This window comes from Agelaius tricolor, unplaced genomic scaffold (genome assembly GCF_023055355.1).
Source record: "Agelaius tricolor isolate 1412-34295 unplaced genomic scaffold, bAgeTri1.0.p SCAF_13, whole genome shotgun sequence".
NCBI classification, from domain to species: Eukaryota; Metazoa; Chordata; class Aves; order Passeriformes; family Icteridae; genus Agelaius; species Agelaius tricolor.
This window is the reverse complement of record NW_027269273.1, coordinates 12,256,379-12,280,710: the sequence shown is the minus strand read 5'-3', so window position 1 is coordinate 12,280,710 and position 24,332 is coordinate 12,256,379. Positions and strand designations below refer to the sequence as shown.

General features: G+C 39.3%; 1 protein-coding gene across 1 annotated transcript in view; it reads right to left on the bottom strand.

Annotated features, from left to right (window-relative positions):
• Positions 1-24,028, bottom strand: part of LOC139595502 (rap1 GTPase-GDP dissociation stimulator 1-like) — a 31,776-nt gene extending 7,748 nt beyond the window's left edge. The window contains 9 exon segments of the mRNA XM_071438750.1: positions 2,269-2,403; positions 6,397-6,540; positions 7,261-7,386; positions 9,157-9,285; positions 10,843-10,968; positions 11,101-11,223; positions 12,079-12,189; positions 23,815-23,869; positions 23,872-24,028. Of these exon segments, the coding sequence (XP_071294851.1) occupies positions 2,269-2,403; positions 6,397-6,540; positions 7,261-7,386; positions 9,157-9,285; positions 10,843-10,968; positions 11,101-11,223; positions 12,079-12,189; positions 23,815-23,869; positions 23,872-23,955 (1,033 nt within the window). The 5' untranslated portion in view covers positions 23,956-24,028.
• Between the last annotated feature and the right edge of the window lie 304 nt (positions 24,029-24,332).

Here is a 24,332-nt window from a genome sequence, read left to right as displayed (position 1 = left end):
TCAGAAATTAAATCAGGGCTACCTGATTGCTTAGACTTGTCTTTTGGGCTAAAGCTTTCATAGGAACTGCTCTTGGGTAGTTTTGGTCACTTTTGGTCTTAGCCCTGCCCAGAACAAAGTACATAAACCACAGCATTGTTGGTTGTTTCTCTTTCTTTTTCTAGTTGTAATAGATTGTCCACCCACTTGGGCAGTCGCTGGAGGAAGCCTGTTCTGTGCTAGCTCACTTTAACTGAACTGGGGGCAGAAGTGATTTACTCAGCCATATTTCTTGGACATAGATTTTCTTTTTGTATTTGAGCTCACTGATGCCCTGTTGTTCATGCCTTTGTTTCTGTGCTTTCCTCTCCTCATTTTTGTGTCTTTGCTCCAGTGGTTGGTGCAGTAAATCCCTTGTAATAATCAGAAGCTTGTCTGCAAGGAGTCTTAATACTGCTTAACTGTGCTACCAAAAGCTGCTTCCTCCAGAGCATTTTTTTTTTTCTATCCTCTGCATATATTTTTGGGGGAGTGGTGAGGAAGATTGGACAGTGAAATGAGGGAATTAACTGTTATATCCCTCATCCTTTTATTGGGCAAATGGAGAAGCACAGTCTATTAGGTAACTTGCTCTTAATGTTCTTGTTCTTCAGTGGCACAGACTGACTCCTTTTACTAGATCATAATGACTTCTTAATTTTTTATAAGCATCTGTTATCTTTTAAGATCAATGCTTGAACTGAAGAGTTTTCTATGTCTATTTCCAAGTGTTCACCCATATTTAATTCATGTCTATGGATTTGCACTCAGTGTCTCTCATTTTTCTTTTTCAGGTAGCAGATTATATTGTTCAAAGGGATAGAGTTTGTGTTTCTAGAAGTGTTTTTGTTAGAGAATACCTAACAGATATTACAGATAAATTACAGATATTTTTATGAATTGATAATGACAAGTGTATTGTAGGAATAGCATTTTAAGTGTCCACACACTTGGAAACATCTAAAATGGTTTGTAATAATAGCTTGAACAGAAGAGAGAAGCAAAATGCTGTATATTGGTGTAGCCAGATTTCTTCTCACAGAGAAAAGCAAGGCAATCTTCCCAAGAATATTTCTGAGATTCACATTGTCTGAGCCTCAGGGAAAGGAAAAACAATTCTTATCTCATTTGCTGTGCCTGTATTTGTGCAAATGTAGAATGCAATATGGAGATTGTTTACCCAGAGTGATGGTGTTTTGTTTCCTTGGCCTGTCGGGGCCAAGTGTGTGTGTGTATGTTGGGCCTGTCGGTCAGCAGACACAAGATGCTGTGCAGTGGAGTGCAGTTGAGTGCTTGGCAGATTCAGTTTAGATGTAATCTAATATAGTATAGAATAATATAGCATTATAAAGTAATTAATTAGCCTTCTGATAAGATGGAGTCAGATCATCATTCTCTCCCTGCATCACTCTCGGGGGTGAAAATACCCACTATATATTGGTATTTTACAACTGAGTTGAGCTTTTTAAAATCCACTTCAAAGAACATTAAGATTTACTAATTGTGTGTAAATGAATATTAGCTTTATAGAAGAGAAAGTTAGACATCCTTACCAGTTGTCTCCACCCCATTCTCTGTATTTTAAGCTAGGAATCCTGTTCTGATTTTTGTCTTGAGCTGCTGTGTGCTATTAATATGAAAGTACTTCAGCAGCTGGTAATGAGATTACACTTTATGATATTTAAACTCTTTATGTAGATGGGGAATTGTGGTGGTGTTCACAGGGGTCCCAGGAAAAGGGAAGAGGTAAGGATCTGACTCCATGTTTCACAAGGCTGGTTTGTTATTTTATGATATATATATATTATATTAAAACTATACTAAAATAATAGAAGAAATTATTTAATCAGAAGGCTTGCAAAGAATAGAAGTGGAATGGAATGATAACAAAAGCTTGTGACTCAGAGTCTGAGCCAGCTGACTGTGATTGGCCATTAGTTACAAACAACCACATGAGACCAATCCCAGATGCACCTGTTGCATTCCACAGCAGCAGATAATCATTGTTTACATTTTGTTCCTGAGGCCTCTTGGCTTTTCAGGAGAAAAAATCTGAAGGAAAGGATTTTTCGTAAAATGTGTCTATGGCAAGGAATTCCTGGTGAATTATTCAAATCTATGTTTCTGCAGGGGAGGGGGGAAAGGTTGATTGCCCCTCAAACCACAAGGGCCTGGCCCAGATGATGGCGCAGGGCTGCAGGGATGCCCATGTGTACAGAGGATGGCAGTAGGGCGAGTCCAGCTGCGCACCTGGAACAGCGAGGCTCTGCAGGGCGCTGAGCGCAGCCTGTTGGACTGAGGTGTCCCCGCTCCGCACGTGCTTCTCCAGCAGGTCCAGCAGCTGGTGGATCACCCCCAGCTGGAACAGCCGCAGGCAGTTCCCATCTGGAGAGAGGCAGAACCAAGCAGGTGAGAGAGGTAAGAAACAATGATGCTAATTCAGTCTTTGCCTTGACTGTTTTCATGTCTTGCTAAGATCAAGACTATGGGTTTTGCATTGTTTATTGCAACCTTCAGCTGTTTAGAGAGAAGTGAGCATCAGCTACCTGTAAACTGATGCTCACACAGACTCCAGTGGAGCTTAGCTTGAGAGAGCTTTCAAGGGACAATCACAATTTGTCAAAATCAAAACTATAGGTTCCCCAGTCCCTTTGTTTTCCCTCAGTGCTGCTGCATTTTCCACTATACGTGTAGAATACCAGTGGCATTTTCCATTTCTCACCAGGACAGTTTTAATGCTCCTTTAATTTTGCTAGGATCTTACCCACCAATGGTATATCTGATTACTAGTTCTGTACTGCTGTTATTCTTTGTTTTTCATGAGATAAGTTGTCATTAATGACTCCTTGAAAGAATTAGAGCTAGATTTTTCTTGCCTCTTTTGAGAAACCCATTTTCTGAAATGAGAAGTCTATTTGTTTTGCACTCACATGAAGCTCAGAAAATGAGTTGACCTGGAGAGATCTGGTTTATTAAATCCCAGTGAAAGAGCAGATTTGTACATTCCAAAAAAACTACCACTTTTGCCCGGCAATGCTCTGCAGTATTTTGTCATTGTGTGTCTGGATCTCTCCTCTTGTCTTTGAGGTGGCAGCTTTGTTTTCAGAGCCTCTTCAGCTCACCTTGTTAGGAAATGAGAAGGTTCTGCCAAAGAGCAAAAGGAAGCCCTCTATGCTACAGATTGCATCCTTTCTGAAGGAAGTCTTTTGAAGATGCCATTTGGAAAATAACTTTATTTTGCTTTATGCAGTTTGTTATGCCTCAAGAGAAGTATATGCCTGACACACATGAACATCTCTTTATTGTGTGCTTTTACCTTGTGAAAGCTGTATTTTAAAAATGGCAAAACAGTGTGAACACTAAATAGAAAGACACATTCACCTGGAATAAAGAGTTATCCGTGGAACTGTACAGACCTCATGCAAATACATGGTCTGGCCAAAAGTAGCTCTAGTACTTTGCTGCAGTAATAAGCAGATGGGACTCAGTTTCTTCATGCAAAAAAGCCAATGTTACAGCTCATTTTGGTACAGTTTTCAAGAGCTCATGTCTAACTCTAATTGGTTTATGACTTTCTTTCCCCTCAATTAATTAGTTAGAAAAAGCCTGTGTGTGTATGTGTAAGACTCTCTCTTTACCCAGGTGTTTACATATTTTCTTTGTGGATTCTCATGGGACAGACTCTTTGTTTTTTGCAGGTGCAAATTGTTCTCTTACCAGAGTAGTTAGTTTTGCTAACAGCTTCACATTCCTCCAATTCTTTCTTATGGGAGCTTAGGGGCTTAGCTGATAATTCAGCAGAGCAAGGCCTGATTTTATAAGGCCTTTCTTTTGTGATTTCTCTACCTGCATGCAACAGTACTTCTCATGGTTCTAACTGAATTTACAGACTGAGGTGTACAGACTTCTAATTTTTGTATGTATAGCATGTTAAAAGGGCCTCAGTAGTTTTAACACTTTTGCTGGTTTGGATGTTATTTCCACCTCAAAGTCATAGACATTTCTGTTGTCTTTTGAATGAGTGCCTATTATTTTTTTCATCTCTTAACATTTCACTTAGTAGCCTGCTTTTCCTCTGTATTCTTATATATGTTAGATCAGAATTTTGACAAATGCTTGTAAAACATAGTTGGATATTTTCATGAGAGAGCTGTCAGTCTGTGAAATAGTTAGGATTCTACTCACACAGAAATCTTTTGATACCATTTTATGCATACATTCTGATGGGTTTGCTTGTCATTCTTCAAGTGTTCTCTTGCCTATTCTAATCTTTGGAGATCAGAGTATATGAGGAAAATTGCCCAGTCCTCTTTAAAAGCAGGTTCCATAGAAATAGGTCACCTCTTTTGGTCAGATAAAATTCTACAGGGGAAATATTTTCATCTTCATATAGACTAACCTTAATTGAACTTAATTTCTCTCCTCCCCCACCTCTCAAACTGAAGAATGTCAGAACATTTTTTTTTCCCCTCATGTAGTAAAGTGCAAATAGGCAGAGCCCATTAGTGGTTACCTTGCTTTGATTGTCACAGAACTCCAAATTGCTTTTTTCTCCTATGGAGTTTTTGCTTGGATAGCAGCAGAACATTCAATTTAATGGCTCATAGTTAAAGTCTGATAGGAACAGCCACTTTTCATAGCTGCAAAAGCTGTCATCTTTTTCACTGCCTGGAAGTCATTTGATGCTGAGAACAGATTTCCATAGGATTTTTTTTTCTCTCAGATTAAAAACTGTGCATACATCAGTGGCACACACTGAGGCATGAGAGGGGTTATTCACTTCTTCCACATGAAACATCTCATGCTGTTGTGGGGAAGATGGGGGGAGAAGAGTGAGTGACAAAGCAAGCCATTGAGCTGAGTAAATTGAAATAGCCAGTTCAAGGCACTGGGGGCACTTGTGTGGCCTTTGGAGAGCCCTGATGCACAATGGCTGATTCAGAGCAAGGTTATGAGGCAAGGAAGAAAGGGACTCCAGAAAGGTTGTGAGGTGGAGGTGAAGAGATGTGTGGGTGATAGGTTGCTTTAAAAAAAAAACCCAAAACAACATTCAGATGTGAGGGATTTTTTTCTAATAATTAAGCACCTATTAATGCAGAAAGTTGAGCAATTTTGTTAATTGAGTTTGAAGCCAATACAGTAGCTATCAGTGAGATAGGACAGGAAGTGTGGGGTGGGGGCATATCTTTGGCTGACTGATAGAGCACAGCATGCTTTCCAGGAGTCTGCTCAGAAGAATATCTCTTTCTCTCTGCAGAGTATAAAGGCTCATTGCTTTTTATAATAGGAATTGAAAGATAAAATGGCTTATCTTGAGATTTCTTCCCATTTCAATGTCTGAGTAACCCTCCCTTCCTAAAAGTGATTTAAAACGTAAAACAGCAGTAACTTTGTGGATTTTTTTGTTTGGGCTTTTTGTTTGTTTGGGGGTTTTTCTGTGTGTTTTTGGTGGTTTTTTTGTGTGTGGGTTGGTTTTTTTTTTGGCATCTGTTTGGTTTTTTATTTCTAACAAATATATTTGCCATTAAGTATTTCCAGAATCTCCTCTCTAATAAAGTGTGGCTCAGAAAAAAAAATTGCAAAGGCTTGCATACTTGATCACCCTTTTTTTTACAATTATGCCCACCACATTATTTTAGTATCAGTAGCATCTGTAACTTAAAAGTATGCAAGTCTCTAGTCTGCAGAACAGAAAAGTAACTATTTCAGAACCAGGGAGTAGTGAAATCTGATAGTGTTGGTTTCTCTGCACTCACAAACAGTAGCTTTGCATCTTTGAAGGGTAGAGAATAACCAACCTTACCATCTCTTTTGTAAAATTAGCAATAAGCCTTGCCCAGTCTTGGTACCTGCAAGTGTCTAGATGTGGTGCAAGTATCTGTGTTCTAGGAGATGATGCCACAGCCCTTAGCAAAAACCTGCTGTGTGTACTTATTTGTGTTATGAGAAATAGAGAATATCTCATATCTGATTATAATTAACCCCCAAACTGAACTGTTCTATCAGTCAGTGATGACTTAGTTTGATGTTAAGGTTAATAACTGAAGACCTTTATGTTGTTGATTGCTTTGGGGTTGAGGGTGGTGGCATGCAGTCTAAGTGGCCAGTTCTTGATATTTTATTTTTTAATTCATATTGCCCAAAATACAGGATAGCAGTTATATAAACTAAGTTACTGCTAGGCACAAGCACTGGGCTATAGGCTATAGAAATGAAAAGTGTCATGCCTGAGAAGAATTCCTGCAAGGATGATAAAAGGGGTTGTGAATAGGTCTCTGTTTAAATAAAAGAAACCAACAGAAATGGAAACTCTTCTGCTAAAGAGACTTTTGGATGTTGATTCTTTATGTACCTGGCCTGTAATATTCCCCTTTTTACCTCCAAGGAGCAGAGAGACAATGAGATCTGATGCAGCCTTGACAATGCATGTATCTTCAGCCTGGGAACTGCCTTGGAGCCTCAGCAGGATCTCAGACAGCACCTCTGGCACACCTGCATCCACCAACTGCACTTTCAGAGCATCTGTAGAGGTCACAGTAAAAGCACATTAAAAGCTGCTTATCTCTTTGTGGAAGCATTTCAAGCAAGAAAGCTAAGTCCTTGAACTTTAGCCAGTTGTTTTTCAGGTGCAGTCACTGTTACGGTTTTGTTTGTAACAGCTTTCTGGAGCTAGGATGACACTGAGGCAGAATGAGCAAAGCTTTCTGCATTGGTCTTTGACATGTCTTGTGTTGCCAGTCATGATCTTTCATGTTTTTAAAATCTGTGCCAGATACCTAGATATTTTTAGTGGAGCAGTGTCAGTGCTTGTTGCACTGCTGCTAAGATTATCCATCTTCACAGAGTCACAGAATATTCTGAGCTGGAAGAGATCCACAAGGAGCAGCGAGTCCAACAGTTATGTAAGTGGCCCAAACAGGGATTGAACTGGTACCCGGTTGTTCTGATCTTTAAAATGAAAAAAATCATCTGTGTTGCTGCTTTCCTCTTAGCAACCATGGAGAGTAAGTGTGAATCTGCTGTCTTTTGGATGTACTGAAATGCAGTGGAATGGTTCTCTCTCCTCCTTTCTTTGTTTTCTCACATGTTTGGGCCAGGTTCTCGCGTGTTCTTGGGGCTTATTTCTCCTGAAAGCATTGCTGGTTCTGTTAGCAGGATCCCATGGCAAACTTGGAACCCAGAGCTTAAACCATTACAATACCCAGTCTCCCCCTGTTCCACCCAGACCAAAAGGAGCCTTACCATTTTCTGCAAGTGCTTGCAGGACTTCAAAGACAATTTCTAACCTCTCATGGCTCTCTGCTCTCCTCAGCTGTTTCACCAGTTGTTCTGCAACTTTTGTCATGCTTAGAGCTTCCTTGGCTGAATCTGTGTATGTGATAAAGTCAGGATTTTGAATTTTTATTTGATTAAATGTTTAAATGGAGCAGTGGCCGGTGAAAAGTGAAACGCCCAGGCTAGATAAGTGTCCAGCCAACCTCCAGCCAGTAAGGCACTTCCCCAACCCGGAGTCAGGGGCTTGTGCCCAAGGCGATGTCAGGCCTTGCGGACGTGTGGCCGCAGTAAAGAGCTCCGAAGTCGCAGGATGAAATGAAGAGGCGACCCTCAGTTTCTTCGGGGGGGTGGTTTTATTGGTAGGGAAACGTGCAGGTTCGGTGGAAGAAGCTGAGAGCCCCGAGGCAGGGAAAAAGCCTCGGTTTTACTGAGGGTGGGAGGGGTGAAAGATAGCAAATCAGAGAGGGATACATTAAGGATTGGCATGATCGGAGAACCCATCAAACACAGTTGCGGGAGGGACCCTGGCCCCTAACCCAATCACTCGACACCCTGGCCCGAACTCTCTAGAAAAAGAGGCAGGGGTGTCGAGTGACAGGCAGGCTGCCAGGGGTGGGGAACAAGAAAGATACATTTGGTATCCAAGACAACTGGGGAGGGGTTTGGGGATTGACACAAACTGGTAACAGGACAGGACTTTCTGAGAGAACAATGGAGGGAAAACTGAACAAGCATAAAACACACCACAACATTTAAAGATATCTCCCTATGATCTGAAGTGATTAGACACTGTCTTTGAAGGCTTTTCCTGTTTCTGTAGACTCTTGTTTCTTTGGACAGCACAGAGACAGCAAAACTCTATCCCTTCTCCCCCAAAGTTCTTTAACTCTTTCTCTGTAATTTCTGTAGACCTCACAGGTGTCAAATTAATCCTGGCTAAATTTCACTGACTCGTAGAAGTCCATCTGTAGTATGATTATTTAATATAACAATTGGCACATGTCAGTTTGCTGTAGCAGTATATTTTTTGCCTTGATTTGGTGCTTCTAGTCTTGCTGCCATCCTAAGCATCTGCAAGATGTATGTTAGCAAAGCTTGCCACTCTTTGACATAAAATACATTTCAATTAAATATGGTACTAAAAAGTATAACAGATAGAACAAAGAACAGACTCTAAAGAGAACTCTATTATAAGAACAGACTTCTTTAGAGAATGTGACAGTGTGATATCCTGTCCCCTTCCCTGCATATCCCCCTAAATGCAGGAAGCAGTAGATGAAATTTTAGCCAGACCATATATAGAGAGTAGTAATAACTTTGTACTTGGTCTTTTTCTTCCATTACTACTCACAACTTGTGTAAAGTAGGGCAAATATATTTTAAATTAGTGGAGATGCTTTTGCTTTGAAAATTGTGTAAATGAAAATGGAAGGTGTTTTAGTAAGGTATAGAAACTTAATTATTAAATAGAAATTAAATTTTAATAAACAAGCTTTAAATCTGAAGTAGTTGAAACTGTCAATTTATCATGTGAAGTTATGCCATCTCTTCATTTGGGGTCAAAAGCTGGCTGTTAAACTTAATTGTTTTGATGTAGTATAAGTGATTGCTGATACTCCATAAAAGAAATAACTCCATATTTATTTCTCCAATCCAGATACTGTGGCCAGTTCCTGATTAGACATCAGCAGTGTTTTAAAAACAAAGCACAAACACCAGCCCTACCCCATCCCAGAAACAAAGCAGGAAACAAACAAAGCCCACAAAGCTGTGGGCATGGAAAGGCAGTGACAGTGTGGAGATATTTTGCTCTAAGATGCAGAAACCTAAAAAAAAAAAAACTTTAAAAAAGACCTTACTTACCAAGGTCTGCCAGATTGTACAAGGCCAATAGAGCAACGTGGACAAGTGGTTCACTCTCTGCATAGTCAGTTAATATTCGGACCAGTGATGGGATCACTCCAACCTTCACCAGCTCTTCCTGAAGGCTGCCTGGTCAATGGAGCAAAGGTGTTAGAGGTGGTTAAATCAGGAACTGATGAAATCAGTGGAAAGGGTCCAACTGAGATGCTTAGCACCAAGGTACTCTGGTTCTTTCTCACACTGTTAGAACTTGTAAAGCTTTTGGTGGTGACTCCAGGCTAATATGAGTGTGGAGGAAATGCAAGTTTGGGACAGGTTTTGCTAAACCTCCTGGTTTGACTTTGACTTAAGGTATCAAGCCACTGTCTCCATCCACATATGCTTGTTGAGGAAAACCCTGCTAACTGTTTTCTTTCTGTTTGCAGTTTGTTTTGTAATGAATGAAAGCTTAATATCTGAAGATTTTGAGGGTGCCGAGAACTGTAAGATGCAAAGTTGGTCAGTGATGGTTGCTTAACAGCACAATGGCACTGCTTTTGCAGCAGTGTCTTGCTGAGAGCTGGGCTGCTGCTTGGGTGACAGAGTGCATGGCAGACACCAGGAAGGCTCTGGTGCTATTGGAATTCAAACAGGGAATTGGTGAAGTTAATTTTTCTTCTCTTTGATGCATTTATTACTGTGTTAGCAATAGGATTTATTAAAGCATGTCACAGTTGTCTTGGCAAATCTGTGCTGAGTCTGTGCTCTGCCAGAAGGGAGGCAGATGTGCAGGATGGCCATATGCTGCAGCAGTGCTGTGTACAGGAGTTACATGAGCTGGGAATGTAACTTTAGGGAACAGCTTTTTTAAACTATTGTGTAATTCCCTGACAAATACATGTAACTCGCAGGGAGCTTAGTGGAATCTATACCAGGTACCTATCATGCTTGGATTTCATAAGAACAGTGAAGGAGGCAAACCCACAAATTTCTAAGTTGTGCAGATCCACACTAGAAGGATTAGAGAAGATAGGTTGAAGGCAGAGATATGAGATACTGGGTGAAAATTTCCATGTTACTTTCAGTATACAGTAAATATTTTGGGCAGTCTGGGAGTTAAAGGTAAAAAAAATCTTAAACTGTTTGGGGCAAGTAAATGAAAATTGTTCAACTTTTGAGTCCAGCTAGTAAGCTGGTATCCAGGGAAATTGGAGCACCAAGATCTCCTGCGTGCAAGCAGTGGTTCTCAGAGAAGGCTGTTCCTTGCTTAGATAAATATCTCAGTGTGTTAGGAAAAAAGAGATTAAAAACATACTTTTTAAACAAGTGCTTTGCTTTTTAGATGTTCTTATTACTTTGGAAGAAGACCAAGCTATTGAGGATTTGGACCCAAGGCAACTCTGCAAAATTGGTTAAGATATGTGTGATGCTCTGCTCCTCTTGTGCTTTCAAAGTAGTTCTGACAGAGATGTGCCACTTGAAGTCAAAAATGTAGGGGAGAATCCCAGAGTTCAGGCAGTGCTTGGGGTGCATTCAGCCCGGTGTCTGTGAGCTCTGTGAATTGCATACCTAACTGAAGGCTGAGGTGCATGGTATGCTCAGGACTCATTAAGTTATTATGAGTTCCAGGTTGCAATGCCTTTTAAAATAAAGCCCTTTAAAGTAATGCCTTAGAGGCAGGGAAGAACAGATTCAGAGGATACCTACGGTTATCGTAGCAGATACGGCCAATGGCCCTCCCAGCGTGCAGCAGCATTTCTTGGTCTGTGCTCTCCAGCAAAGGTATCAGTGCTAGAACCAAATCTGCTTCAATACATGGTATCTTCATTTCCTCTGTGTAGATAAGAGAGGGAATGAAACAATTGCAATAGCAACAGCTGGTAGCTGTGAAACAAAGTTCAAGAGTGAAAAGATGAAGCTGATGTGCTGTAAGATGCCTTGCAGTAATATTTGAGCATGACTTACCATTTTTGGCTATCTCTGAGAGCGTGTGGGCTGCTTTCACTGCACATCGTGGATTGCCCTTCAGGATTTTTGCCAAAGTTGGGAAGATCCCACTCACTCTGAGTAGGTGGAAGGACTTCTGCTCTGCAGTGATAAGAGTGTTAGCAGTACCTGCAGTAGGATTGCAGCTGTTTTATTCACATGTTTCTTTGTTTCCTAGAGTTCTGAGTGGGTATCTGTGGGATCCAAGCTTCCAATTTAACAAGGTCCTTAAAGGCTGTCTGAGTCTGAATGTATGGGCACAGTCATCTGCTTCAATTGCAGCAAGTGTGGTTCCAGCTGATTACTCTGCTTCATGCTGAATTGAAGCAGGGGGTGGCCAGGCAAAGAAGAAAACAGTTTCATCTTCTCTGACTATAAAAGGATGCCTGCATAAGGCATGGGAAGTCAGGGATTAAGATGCTATTCCTGAGGCATGGCCTAGCAATTAATTCTGTAGGTAGGCACAATATCTTTTATTAGACTAGCAATTAGAACAGACAATTCCCTTAGCCTTTTTTCATCAAAAATATGGCCAGCTGGCTTGAAGATAGTAAATCACCATCTGCCAGGAGACTCAAATAAATGCAGGTTGATGTCATTTTAGGAGAATCTGCAAAGGCTTAAGGGACTCTTGTATAAGTAGACTAGAAACTACTTTTAAAATGCCTGACCTGATAGGGTCACCCTAAATTAATCCTAGGAGTTGGTAATAAATAGAATATTAAACCTGGAACTTCTCTGGAGCTTTTGGTATTTTAGTGACCAGAAACTTTATCTGGTCACAGGTAATTTTGTGAGTTTTATACAGAGAGAAAAGAAAGCAACACAGCCTGAGGACAGCTATAGTTCCAGCAGCAATCACTTCTTGAAATAGAGATTATCACAATAAACAAAACCTGCCATGAATTCTTTTGAATTGTGCAAATGGTTAATTGGTGATCCAGAGTGATACTTAACTATCTTCAGTAATAGCCAGGAGAATCCCATTCAAACTTTCAAGGATCTGATCTTCAGCTTCTGTGTCATCTCCACAAAGCCCAAGGTATTCCAGGTGCTTATTCAGGGTTTCTAAACAGAATGGGATAGAAAACTTTGGTGAGCCAGCATAGAAAATATTGAGTTCTTTGTGGTAGTTCTTTTCAGTACTAATGTCTTAATATAAAATAATTTCCTGAGGGTTCAAGATCTAAATATGCTCATTTATTCCAAGAGCATGAGGTCAAAGGTGGGGTCACTTCTCAGCACACAGCTCTTGTGCAGGCATAAACATGCAGGGATAAATTCTATCTGGAAACAGAAATTAACAAATAATAACTGTGGCAGAGTTTGAGGTGGGGAGGAGAGAGGAGTGATTACATGACCCACATCAGGCCTGTCATTTCTAAATACCTGTTTATCACAAAGAAAATACTTGCAACTCAACAATTTACTGTGGCAGTGGCCAGTAGCAGCCCCTGAAAGGATGCAAGAAACAGATGGGCTAAAATAGTTCTCCCTTTGTTTCTGGCAACTTTGGCCTTTAGAAACATACTTAGTATTTACACCAATACATATCTAATACATGTTGATCAATTTGGATTTTTTTCCCCTATATAAATGAATTCATATTTTTAATCTCCACATCACAAAGTTTTACTGTTGTAAGTGGAAGATACTTCCCTTTGTTTTAAAAGATTTACCAAAAAGGTCAAAGTTAATGGCCTTTGAGTTGCTGTCATAAGAGAAAGGAATTATCCTTCACTATTAGCTCTTCCATGTCTGTCATAATCAGATGGATTTTGATTATTGTCCTCCTTTGTAATTCCTCTGTCAATATGCTTAGTATTTACAGAAATCTGCTATTTCTAGGTCATTTATGAATATATTGAATTGCACAGGTTCCACCAAAGGTAACCTCTAATAATTTTGCCTTTCTATTGTAAATGCAGCCTTTATTCAGCTCTTCAGACTTCATCAGATAATCATCTCTCATATCCCAAGATAACTTAGATAAAGGTTATTGAAAGGTTTGTAGAAATTGAAATGCATTAACAGTATCTCCTTTATTGACCTTCTTACTGGCTCCTTAAAAATATGTTCAGAGACAGGTTGAAACAGGTAGTGGAGGTGAACCTCCACACAAGTCAGAGAGACTAACCTTTTTCATCATGTCTGTGTTTAGCATCTCTGTGCTTTACTATAATCCTACAATTGACTTGTGCAGAGATCAGACTTCTGCATGCTAATTTCCCACATTCCTTGCAACTGTTTTTGTAAACACATCCCATTCTTACTGCTTCCAACTTTATTAATGCTGTTGTTGATCTCAGTGCTGTTCTGCATGTCACAGTTAATGATGTAATCAATCATCTCTTAATCTCTAATAAACTCTCTAGTATCAGAACCAATTCTGACAGTTGGTTACCATTTATTTTATTGTTTTGTTAGGAATTTTCTGTCCTTTTAATATGAAGATTCCTCCATCTGCTTTCTAAAACAAAAAGACCTCAAGTGGCTGCAATTAATGTAAGAAATATTGCTGGAAATCTGATGTCTTAAGCAGTTAATCTTTAGGATATAATGTAGAATGTTACCAAAACTGTTGTAAAATAGCATTTCTGCTTTACAAATGGTTTCATTGAAAATGCTGGCTCATGAATCATGCCTCAGAAATTATTTTATGAGGATTAATAATTGATCACTTATTTTTGTTAGGTGAACTCACTATATTCTCTGTCCCTAATGTATCCATTAATTAATGTGAGATTTTTTTAAATGAAAACACACAAATTCAGTGCATACAGGAATTTACCTCTGAGGAACAGAAGTGTCCTGAGCTGTTTTGAAAAGAGGATGAGGTAAAGGGACTTGAAGTAGAACAAAATTAAAAGCTGTTACTGCCTATTAGGAAGAAAAATTATTTGGCTTAAAAAATTAAAAGCATGTACTTAAAAACAGATTTGCTTTTGTTCTTTAAAGAAGCTGCCATCTCCAGAAAAATAGCTGAATTCATCAGGTCCAGTTCTCTTGCCAAAATTTGCTGAATAAATCATTTTGTGTAAATGAAGTACAGTAGAATGCAGCTTTTTTACACAAAAACAGAAAAAAACCCAAACCACCTGAGCCACCTGACAGTTGAATCAAGTTTGATCTTAAAGATCTAGCGGGAGTGGGCAGAAGGCTACAGCTGCTGGTTGAGCAACATGAAATAAATTAGAAGCCTGTGAGATTGAATTATCTACTGAATTCTGCTATCATCTTATCAAGACCCAGAGTGTGTTGGCATTTGACTTCTAGTACTGTGCTCTCTAATTAGAGCAATAGTGATGTTTGCAAATAGATTTCTAAAATATTTCTAATGAGGATCTATAAAGCTATGGAAAGGCAGGATTTCTTAAGATGGAGGAGGTTGTTTTACAAATAACAGGGGACAGTCTATACTGGTCAGTACAGTGGTAACTAGAAATCTGGATGCTTTGTCATTTCTCCAGAAAATAGATAGTAGAATAGCACCATATGCATGATGACAAAGTCCTTGTACAACACCCCTCTGGTTTTGGTCTTTGGTATTTTGAAATGAGTAGTATGAGTGGTGGCTGACTGAGCAGTTACTTCTAAAAGCCTCACAGAAAGCAGCATTTAACTATAAGAGTATTAAAATACTGAACCTTTTTCTCAGGGACTCAGAATTTTATCATGCTTGTTATTCATAAAAACTTGATTAGCATAACTAGCTTGGGACTGGTTCCTCAATACTCCTTGTGTTTAAGGCCATGCTTCTGCAGGGGCAGTGAAGCAGACACTTAAGACAGTTATTTATGTGAAAAAGCAGTAAAACATATACAGATTGTGACTAAAACTGACCAGAAAAGGGAATTTATTTCTGCTTTGTGAAAAATTCTGGGGTGCTGACATCTTGTTTCATCCCATGCTGGAATAGCTTGTTGGCACAGTGGAGCTAGAGGCAAACCAGAAGGGTTTGTTTCAGGTTTTTGCAGCAGTGGTTCTTGGCCAGCCGGGGCCGTGTGGCGGGGAGCCAGGCTGGAAGGGTGCCAGCCAGGCCAGCCAGCTGCTCACACAGCAGGGACTGCCCACCCCCCTGGCCTCTGAGGAGGCTTTGAGCAGAATAAACATCTTCTGAAGGAATACTATTCGTTCTCTTGAATCAGCATTTTTGCTAGAATATCACTCACCAGCTTTATTGATTCACCGTAGAAGAGAGGGAAATGGGCACTCATTGCCTGCAGGGCCTGAGTTTAGAAATCTCTTGAGACTGAGGTACAAAAGGCCTTTTTCTTGAGCTGAAGGCATAGATTATTAATTCACACATAAATCTGTACATAAGATACTGAGTAAGAGACAGAGGAACTGGGCTTTTGCTGTGGGAGCTGGCTTTTGACCATGCTAATGAGAGCAGAGACAATAGTGCAGAAAGTGTTCTGTAGCACAGCAGCTTCATGAGGCTTCTGGAGTGGGGAAAGAGCCATGAGGAGTGAGCTCTTTGGATCCCTTGAACCACTGCTGTGTCAATTCTCAGTGCTAGTTTTTCACCTGTAAAGTCCTCAGGGAGTGAGAGAATCCCATACAGCTCCCTCTTTCAGCAACTGGTTTTGTCCCTTCTAAAGCAGCAATGGCTTCTGATTTTTTTTTCTTTTTATAGCTGCTCCCATGTGTAGAAATGATTTTCTCTATTTTTTTTCTAGAGGAAGTATAGATTCTATACTTGAATATAAATGCTTCTCATGGTATTACTTATTGTTATTTGGGTCTTGAGCAGTGTGAGGTCAGTATAAGCCAATTTGAGGGCTTGAAAGAACTTAATCCAGTCAAATGCCTTGTGTTTTGCTGCCTCATCCTTCAGTAATTTTACATACTGAACTTATTCTTCTGTCACTTAGTATATTTTAGAAGGTTCTTCCATGGATTCTTATAATCAGCATTATTCAAAGCAGAAAAAGAAGATAATGTGTTTTTCCAGAGTATAAAGAGGAGGTAGTTACAATAGAGGTCTATTTAGCTTTGTGTAATGTCTCTGGTAGTAGATGATTAAAGAACAGTAAAAGCAGACACTATGTATCCTTTCCCAGGTATGCTTTCTTAACTTAGTCATCAATTCCACAGGGATCTTCTTTGGTGGAAGTTTCATGTTGTTTAATTGCACTTAAATTCATTGAAGTATTGATGTTAAATTTGTTTGTAATTTAGCTTGCAGAACATGGACTAGAGATAAGTGCCACAAAATAACTTGGATTGAGAGAGAAAATAACTCATTATTTTTTTTTCTTGTTTAAATTGTCATCTCTTGAATATAGTTTTTGGTAAATTTATTGTATCACCAGGGCAGGAAACCTAAGTCTCTATTTTGAGGTATCCTGTGTAACAGCTGAGGAATGAAGGTTAGGGCTGAGAAACTCCTAGAGTTCTGCAGCTCAAGAATAGCTGAAAAGCCTAAGATGTAGCCTGAAGAAACTAAAATTTCAACTCATAATACTGCAAAATAGCTGATAGGTCTGTCTAGCAATATAATTAAAATAAAGCAAAAGTAATAGTTGACCTGCATTCATGTTAGGGTGGCAGCCTGCAAAATCATGTAGCTGCAAGTCTCCATCTTCTCACAGCATTTTTTTAATGCTCTTGCCTGAAATAGATAAAATAATTCCTGGTTTGTTGTGGCAGGTCCTAAATGAACCTATGGTAATAAATGTACCTGTGTGCTGAGTAGAAGTATTACTGTATAGTAGTCAAAATAAAGCTCCAGGTCTCCTTGCCTGGGAATATGATATTAAATTTGTTTCATATGAGACATAAAGGTGTAAACTGGGGATGGAGAAGTCCAGGAGGGCTGGTGAGTGTATGTGTGTTCAGAGCAAATAAGGCCTGTAAGGTCAAGCACATTGCTGCTGGCTGTGAGTGCTGCAGCTCCATGATTGCAGCATTTTGCTGTAACCAAGGGTAGCAAAAGCTGCTGCTTTTGATTTTGTTACCAGGGAGGGGAGGAGAAAGATACAATTCAATCCAAGGCAAGATTTTTTTTTTTTTTAATTTCTCCAGTGGTGAATTATTGTATTTCATCTCTAGAAAGTCATGCAACTGTTTTGGGACTGGGCTGACTTACATTCTTTCTAATAGAGCTATCTTATCTTGGTACATGAAGTAGAGTACTGGAGGAACAGATCCTCCATCTCTTCAGGCTTTCAAACCCATGGCAAGGAAATTGTCCTATAAATCAGATAAGCTATTATCTATGTCTCCATGGAAAGCCACTTATGGCCATGTTAAAAGATACATTTTGTGTCTTTGTCACTGCACTCAGGGGTGATGAGATGTAGGAGAAAAATCACGAGATTAAACAGGACCTGGGGAGAGAATTTAAAACTAATATCCTGAGGATGAAAGGGATATAATTATGAACAACTCCTGACCTGGCTGGTTTTTAACTCTTGTTCCTCTGCATTCTTCAGCAACTCTCTTCAAGGAGGAAAGGAGTAGGAATGTATGAGTATAGCTTTTCCTAGGAAGCTGGAGCCCTGTCATTACCTGGGAATTGAAATACCTCCTTCCATCTACTTTCAGAATCTGAAAAGGCCCATATTTTCCCCAATATTCTTTTCTTCTGGTCTAGACCATAGGTAATTTTTCTCAATGTTAATGGCAAAATACTTAAGTGTGCACTAAAAATACCTCTTGCCTAGAACTGGAAAACAGGGGAAAGCCCACTGTGTTGTCCCCAAAATCTGACCTTTGCTCATTGCTTTTGCAGCCTTTCTGGACTGCATTGGCCCATCCTGAGCTCTTTAAAATATTCAAAGCCTATGATCCTGTGAGCTGCACCTTGGAACGTTTTACTATTCAAAGAACATGAGAAAGCAGCAGATTTTAAAGGAGATTTTCGCTGTTTAGCCTGAGCCATAGGTGGAATGGCTGATGAAGACAGGAATTTAAGCCTGACTGGCTAGTACTTACTGTAATGTTCTCTATTAATCACAAGGATTTAAAAAACTTTCTATAATCCATGTCTAAAATTCTCTTAATTGCCACAAATCAGGTAGGATAGCCACAAAAGCTCTCTTTGATGTGGTGTCCTGCATGGCTTTTTTTTTTTAATTTGAAAACGAGGTAAAGAAATCACTTAGCAGTAAAGTAGAAAAAGAAACTGAGATGGACAGAAGAAATTTTCAGAAAACTAGTTGAGAAATGCAGACTCAGAAGCCCTGGTAAAAGGAGATACTGATATTCTTGTGGTAACCAAATTGATAGATTGTTGTGGTGAGAAAAAAATGGCAATTGATTGTGAAATTGAGATTGTTTGGGAGGTGGGAAGCAACTTATCTTTTTATTATTTTTAGCTTTATTCTTGGGTAATTGAATTCCACCGAGGAGGTAGTGCAGTAAAAAGTGTGTGTGGGGAAAGCAGATCCTCTTGGCTTGTGGCTGATGTTATGCCCTGTGGAGTCAACAAGAAAAATGGCTGCAAAACCCTGACTGAAAGCAGATAAGAGGAAAAATATGATAACCTAAAACAGGCCAGTGAGATAAGTCAAAATAAAGCCAGCCCAGTGCAGTCAGGGAGAACATGTGTGCCAAAGAGCATGAAAAGCTGCTTAATTGTATTCCATTAAACTTGTTCCTTTTCTGAGGGATGGAGAATAGGGGTAAAATTCACTTCAGTGTAAAGGTATCACAATGTTGTAAACTTGTGTACCAGTATGTGCCTTTTTACCTGCCTGATAATTTAACTGACTTAGTGCTTAGGGGATAGGTCTGTTGGACATAGCCCAGCTTCATAGGCTAATGCTGAGCCTGAGCTCCCAGATACTCCAATTTATTGTGCAAGATAAGGAAATTGTAGATCCAAAGGCTGGAAGTCATGCTTGCAGGAATAGCCACAAGTGTGCTGTGGTCAAAAGCAATGAGTACAACACCATCAGCACAATTTGTGTTTGGGTAATATTTTCAGGTAGGCTTTTTTTTTAATAAACAAGGGGTCAGGAAACTTGATGGTTTAAATCAAAGTTCAGCTTCTTTCACAGTTGTTTGGTTCCAGGAGGTGCTGATTTCATCACGTATTGTGAAAGAGGAGTAAATTGTCAGTGCAGCAAAGCTACATGTGAACAGATAAGCAATCAGATAAATTGTGACAGCTGGGGATAAATTGGATTTATTCATGGAAATGAATGAAATTTCTGTCTTGCTTACTGGAGATCTAGCTTTCTGCATTTGTTGAGTGATGTTGGTCTCTAAAGATACCTTTGATCATGCAGTTAATATACATGTTAAGTTTTGCAGCATACAGTGGATTAAAGGAACCCTTCCCTATGGTTATCATGTGTGTATGGGAAGTGGGCCATAGTCTCAGCCAAATAACATTCAGTCTAATTTTCCTGGCTCCCTAAATTTAGCTTGAAGAGCTGTCAGTGGAGAAAAAAACCAATTAGACTCCATGGCAGAGAAAACACTAATTTCCTTGGGCTGACAACTCCTACAAGGGGCTTTTTGGCCAAGCAAAAGAACAGCTGTGAAAAAGCAGAAGCCTTTTTGCTGCTGTGAAAGCATCAGGCCAGCCCTCAGCTCTGCCTGCTAAACAATCTCCTGGGAGTGGAGGTGGATGTTGGACACGGCTGGCAGAGCAAGGAGGCCCCACCAGGGAGCCAGGGGCAGGACACCTATGTGGAGGGATGGCAAATAACAAAGCAAATGCAATTATTGGCCTTTTGTGCCTTGACTCCACCTAAACAGGCACAGCACAAAGGTTCCACTGTCCAGATTAAAATTCCTGAACTTCTAGGGTTTAATTAATGATGGCTTCTCTGCAAGTAAACTCATAGGCCTGAGCATTTGTTCTGCTTGTGTGTGACAAATGTTGTTTAAAGAGCTACAGTACAAAGATACATTGTAGGCCTGGAAAGGGCATTCATTTCTCTTTTGCTTCTCTGGTACAATGCCAAAAAAGTGTATTTTGTCTGCAACTTGTCCTCTACCTGCACCTGTCTTGTTCTTGCTAATTGCTTGTATGACTCCAGTCAAGATCTGGAAAAAGCCATTGAGAGAGGAAGATTTTGTTCCTGAAATGTTGAAGATAAGGGTATTGCATGACCTACGGAGTGAGGTACCTTATTAATCACAGAGATCTCCAGAATAAAGTGGACAGTAGTGGGAATTTGCCTAAATTCTGTTAAATGTAAAATTTTTTTGTGGCACTGTCTGAAATTTTGTAGTGCTGAGTATTATGATTTTGATCCTGACACGTGCATTTGACCTATTTTATAATGAGAGAGATGTGAAGAGGGTCCTTGGAAGACAGGATTGAAGTTGGTTGCATAATGGACGTGTCAGGAATATCTTTTCTTGCTTAGTGGGTGTGTGTGTTTGGATATTTTTATGCAGTATAAGAGACTTTGTACCATAAAAAAAGATCATTCTCAGTTCTGACACACATTTTAAAAGCTATGGCCTTATGAGCTCTGTGGTGCTTAATGCAAGTAACACACTGCTGTAAGATGTGACCTACCATTTAGAGCTCTGCTCCAAACCCAAGTTGCTCAGCAGCATCTGCTTACTTGTGCATCCCTTTTTCAATACCTATAAAGTGTTACTTTTATGCTTGTTTCCAGCAGAGCAAGAAGGATCAGATTTTAGGTATGCAGGTGGACACAGATGCCTTAGCATCTTTAAAAATTGCCTCAGCAATTTTGAAAATTCAATTTTTTTTTTTTCTTCCTCCTGACTAATTTCTTCTTTGTTTTAACTTAATGATGTTGACCTGGTTACTTTTGCTGTGTGAGTAGGTTTGGTGTTGCCTGGGCATTGAAGGTTGCAATAAGATTTTCCTGGATAAATTCATCTTTATGTAATGCTGTGCAAGCTTCTTTGACATTACCCAGAACTATCTGGTTCAAAAATCTTCGCAGGTTTCTCTCAATTTTACTTGTCTGGAAGAAATGCTTGCAATCATTAGAAATTATCTAAATAATTTTATTAATATCAAAATTATTGAAGTGGGTGGGAGGGGCTTTTCAGAAAAAGAAACATTTAATAAGGGGTAGGAGGGACTGTCTCTGAGCAAGTCCTAAGATTCTTTTGCTGTGCTGAGCTTGTCTTGGCTGAATTTCTTTGTGGCTAGATTTCTTTCAATTGTTCTTCTTTTTTTGCACATAAAAGTTAAAGAATGATAAAATTATTTAGATAAAATACTTTTGGGATGTTAGATTCAACATCTGCATTAAACAGCACTGATTCCAAATACTTCTGATATTTCTAATAGTCTTAAAATATTCTCTAATTTGTAACGTGGGGTAATTTCTTTTAAATGGATATTTGTTTTTCTTGTCTGGAATTGGTGTTTTTGAAGGAGTTTCTACAAATCTTTCAGTGAAGCTGAGCTGCTTTTATTCCCAAATGTTTTTAGACTTGACAGGATATAGCTTTGTACTCTTAACTACAAAAGACCATAGCAAAGTCCCCATTCCAGTTTATAAACAGCAATATACTGTCACTGTCCTTCCCTGGACCGGGCCCTCAGTGAAGTACTTTTTCTGTATAGATTTAATTTAAATTGTATCTCCATTAGAAAACAGCTCCCCTTGAAAATTTGATTTTGATATTAGAATAGTGAAAAGATAATTTAGCTCTTTCCAAGCAGCACTATATTTTACTTACTTAATTTAGGTTTTTTTTAACGCATGTGGAGAGATCCCAAAGCACAAGAATGATAAGTTTAGGCAAATGGATATTAAGCTACTTGGATTGCAACAGAGCAAGAAGACAGGGATTGTTTTTTCTTTTTTTTTTTCCAGATTGTTGGAGACTGTGATACAAACAAGTCCTTAGAAACAGAAAAGATGGACATGTACCAGGTATGAGCCTTCAGACACAATCTCATCCTTCCTCAAGTGTAAGAGCTTTGTTTTACAAAGCACCTCAGAAATGAGGCTGAGAGCCTTTGAGGAGTTGGTTCAAAACTGCTTTTGGGACCCTGTCCCCCCTCTTGCAGCCTGTGCAGGTCAGGATGGCTTTATTGCCTTTGGTGCAGTCTATTTCTAGTTCTAAAGAAGAGTAGCTGAATTTTCATTTGGTTCTAGACAGCAATTAGTTTGCTGACTCTGATTTATTTAAGTGCATCTGATACAATGCTTTAAAATCAGGAAGGAAAAGCAACTTGTATTAAAAGCAGCAGCTGTGGGATTTCCCTATGGTATTGATGTATTATGGGTTTATAATGCTGTTGAAGCAAATGGCAAGGTGCTGGGGAATGCTGAAAACTGCACACCCAAGGAATTTGTAATATTTTCCAGGCTGGCTTTTAGTATTTTTAGCTGTAAGGAAGGTAACGTATCCTACATCTAAAATTTATCTGAATTGTTTTATGGTTTTAAAGGAATGAATGGTTTTGGGTTTTTTTTTTTTAAAGTTTGACAAACCTGTACCTAGAAGTGTGTGGGTTTCTGTTTGTCATTTCTGATTATCCTGCCCAGAGTTTTGTACTTGGGCAGCAGAAACAGTGCTGTGTGAGTAAAATCAGGCTGGAAAGAGCAGGAACAAAAGTGGGCATAAAAACTTTGAGCCACAACCAGCAAATAGATCAAAAGGATAAACCTTCTGAGCAGAACATTGAGAAAGTAGGACAGGTACACATAAATGATGTAGGAGTAGAAGAAACAATCCACTAAGTTCAGCTGTCTCCACCTGAATTGCAATGGGAAGTCAGTCCTATAGAAATTACCTGTACAGTAGAGGTAGTTTAGCCAGAAGCAATACCTGTCTAATACTAGTTTAGTCCACTTATGTTTTGTGTCCATCTCTCTGACTGTTTAAAGTGCTTTTAAGTTAAATTTTCACCTGCTTTTTTTATCAGTGTCCCAAAACTACTGAAATGTTTAACTTTACTTGAATAATCATTTAATTGACTAGGAAGGTAATTACTGTAAATGGCATCTCAGTTGTCATACTGCTCTTAGAGAGAGATTATTTCACCCTTAAACATATTGAGTATTACTAAGATTAGTTCTGCTGATGTCATGAGATCCAACTGTGACGTGAGTTCATCACATGAATGAAAGTGGAAGGCTGAGCCCTTTGATCCAGTTAGGCAATACCTTGGAATGATCTGGAAACTCATGGAAATTCAAGTCTCAAAGGTATATTTTAAATCCAGTATGAAAGATATTCCTTTCATGTGGAAAGGTCAGAGCTAAGGGCTTGTACTCCAGCTTTCCCTGTGCTGAGGGTTGAGTCATAAATAATTGTATTCAAAGTCTGGACCACCTAAATGCAGCTCCAGTCCTTCCAGTAGGGCTTGGCAATGTGCAGCACCTATGCAGAGGCACATGTGAGCATATTTGCTTTGATGGATGTTGTACTGTCAATAGAGAGGAATGAATTTCAGCTTGCTTTCAAATGCTTAAATTTCATAAGAACTCATCATTTTCCAGTGCTTTAAGTTCCCTTTTCATTGCCATTCTTATAATTTACTAGTTTTCTTTAAACCAGCCTTAATTTTCATGTGACTTTAAGTGTTAAGTATTATTTGAAATAGAAGACACAAGAATTTTAGGTCACCTATAGTATTGCATTTATCATAGAACTACACTTGTATATTTAAACGAGCTTAAATTAGTTTTCTATTTCTGTCACATACATCTGCAATTTGTAGATGAGAGAAAATTAAGCACAGACTAGAGATGGTATCTATCTATAGTTAACAAGAGCTTTACTTACCCATAAAAGCTGTATCTTTCCAGAATGGGGACAATAAAGAACAGCTGATCTGTACTGTGAGTCTGTGTCCTTTACAGCTACCACGCTGTGAGTAAGGGGGAATATTTTATAGCTTTCAAGCTGATGAGCAGCCCACAGCATGCTCACTCTTTCCTCCTCCTGCCTTTTTCTGTGACCCTGCTCTTCAAATGCATCTAATACTCCATAATTACTTAATCCTCCGCCACTACTTTTGTTTCCAGTTCTTAGATGTCATTAACAGAAATGGAAACATAGTAATTATCACACTGGGAGAGATACTTTCAGATCTCCAAAACAGTTTTTAGTGAATTTCCTTTTGCCGTCATTCAGAAGAGTGATTATTGAATCTAATAAGGGACAGAGCTCCAAGAGAAACTAGATTAGGATTGGCATCTACTTGCAGACAGATTTAAGAGTGTTCCTAAAAGCTCATTCTAAAGTCTAGCCAAATTTTATCCACACCTGGGCCTCACCTGGGAGGTGCTAAGTGCTTGAAA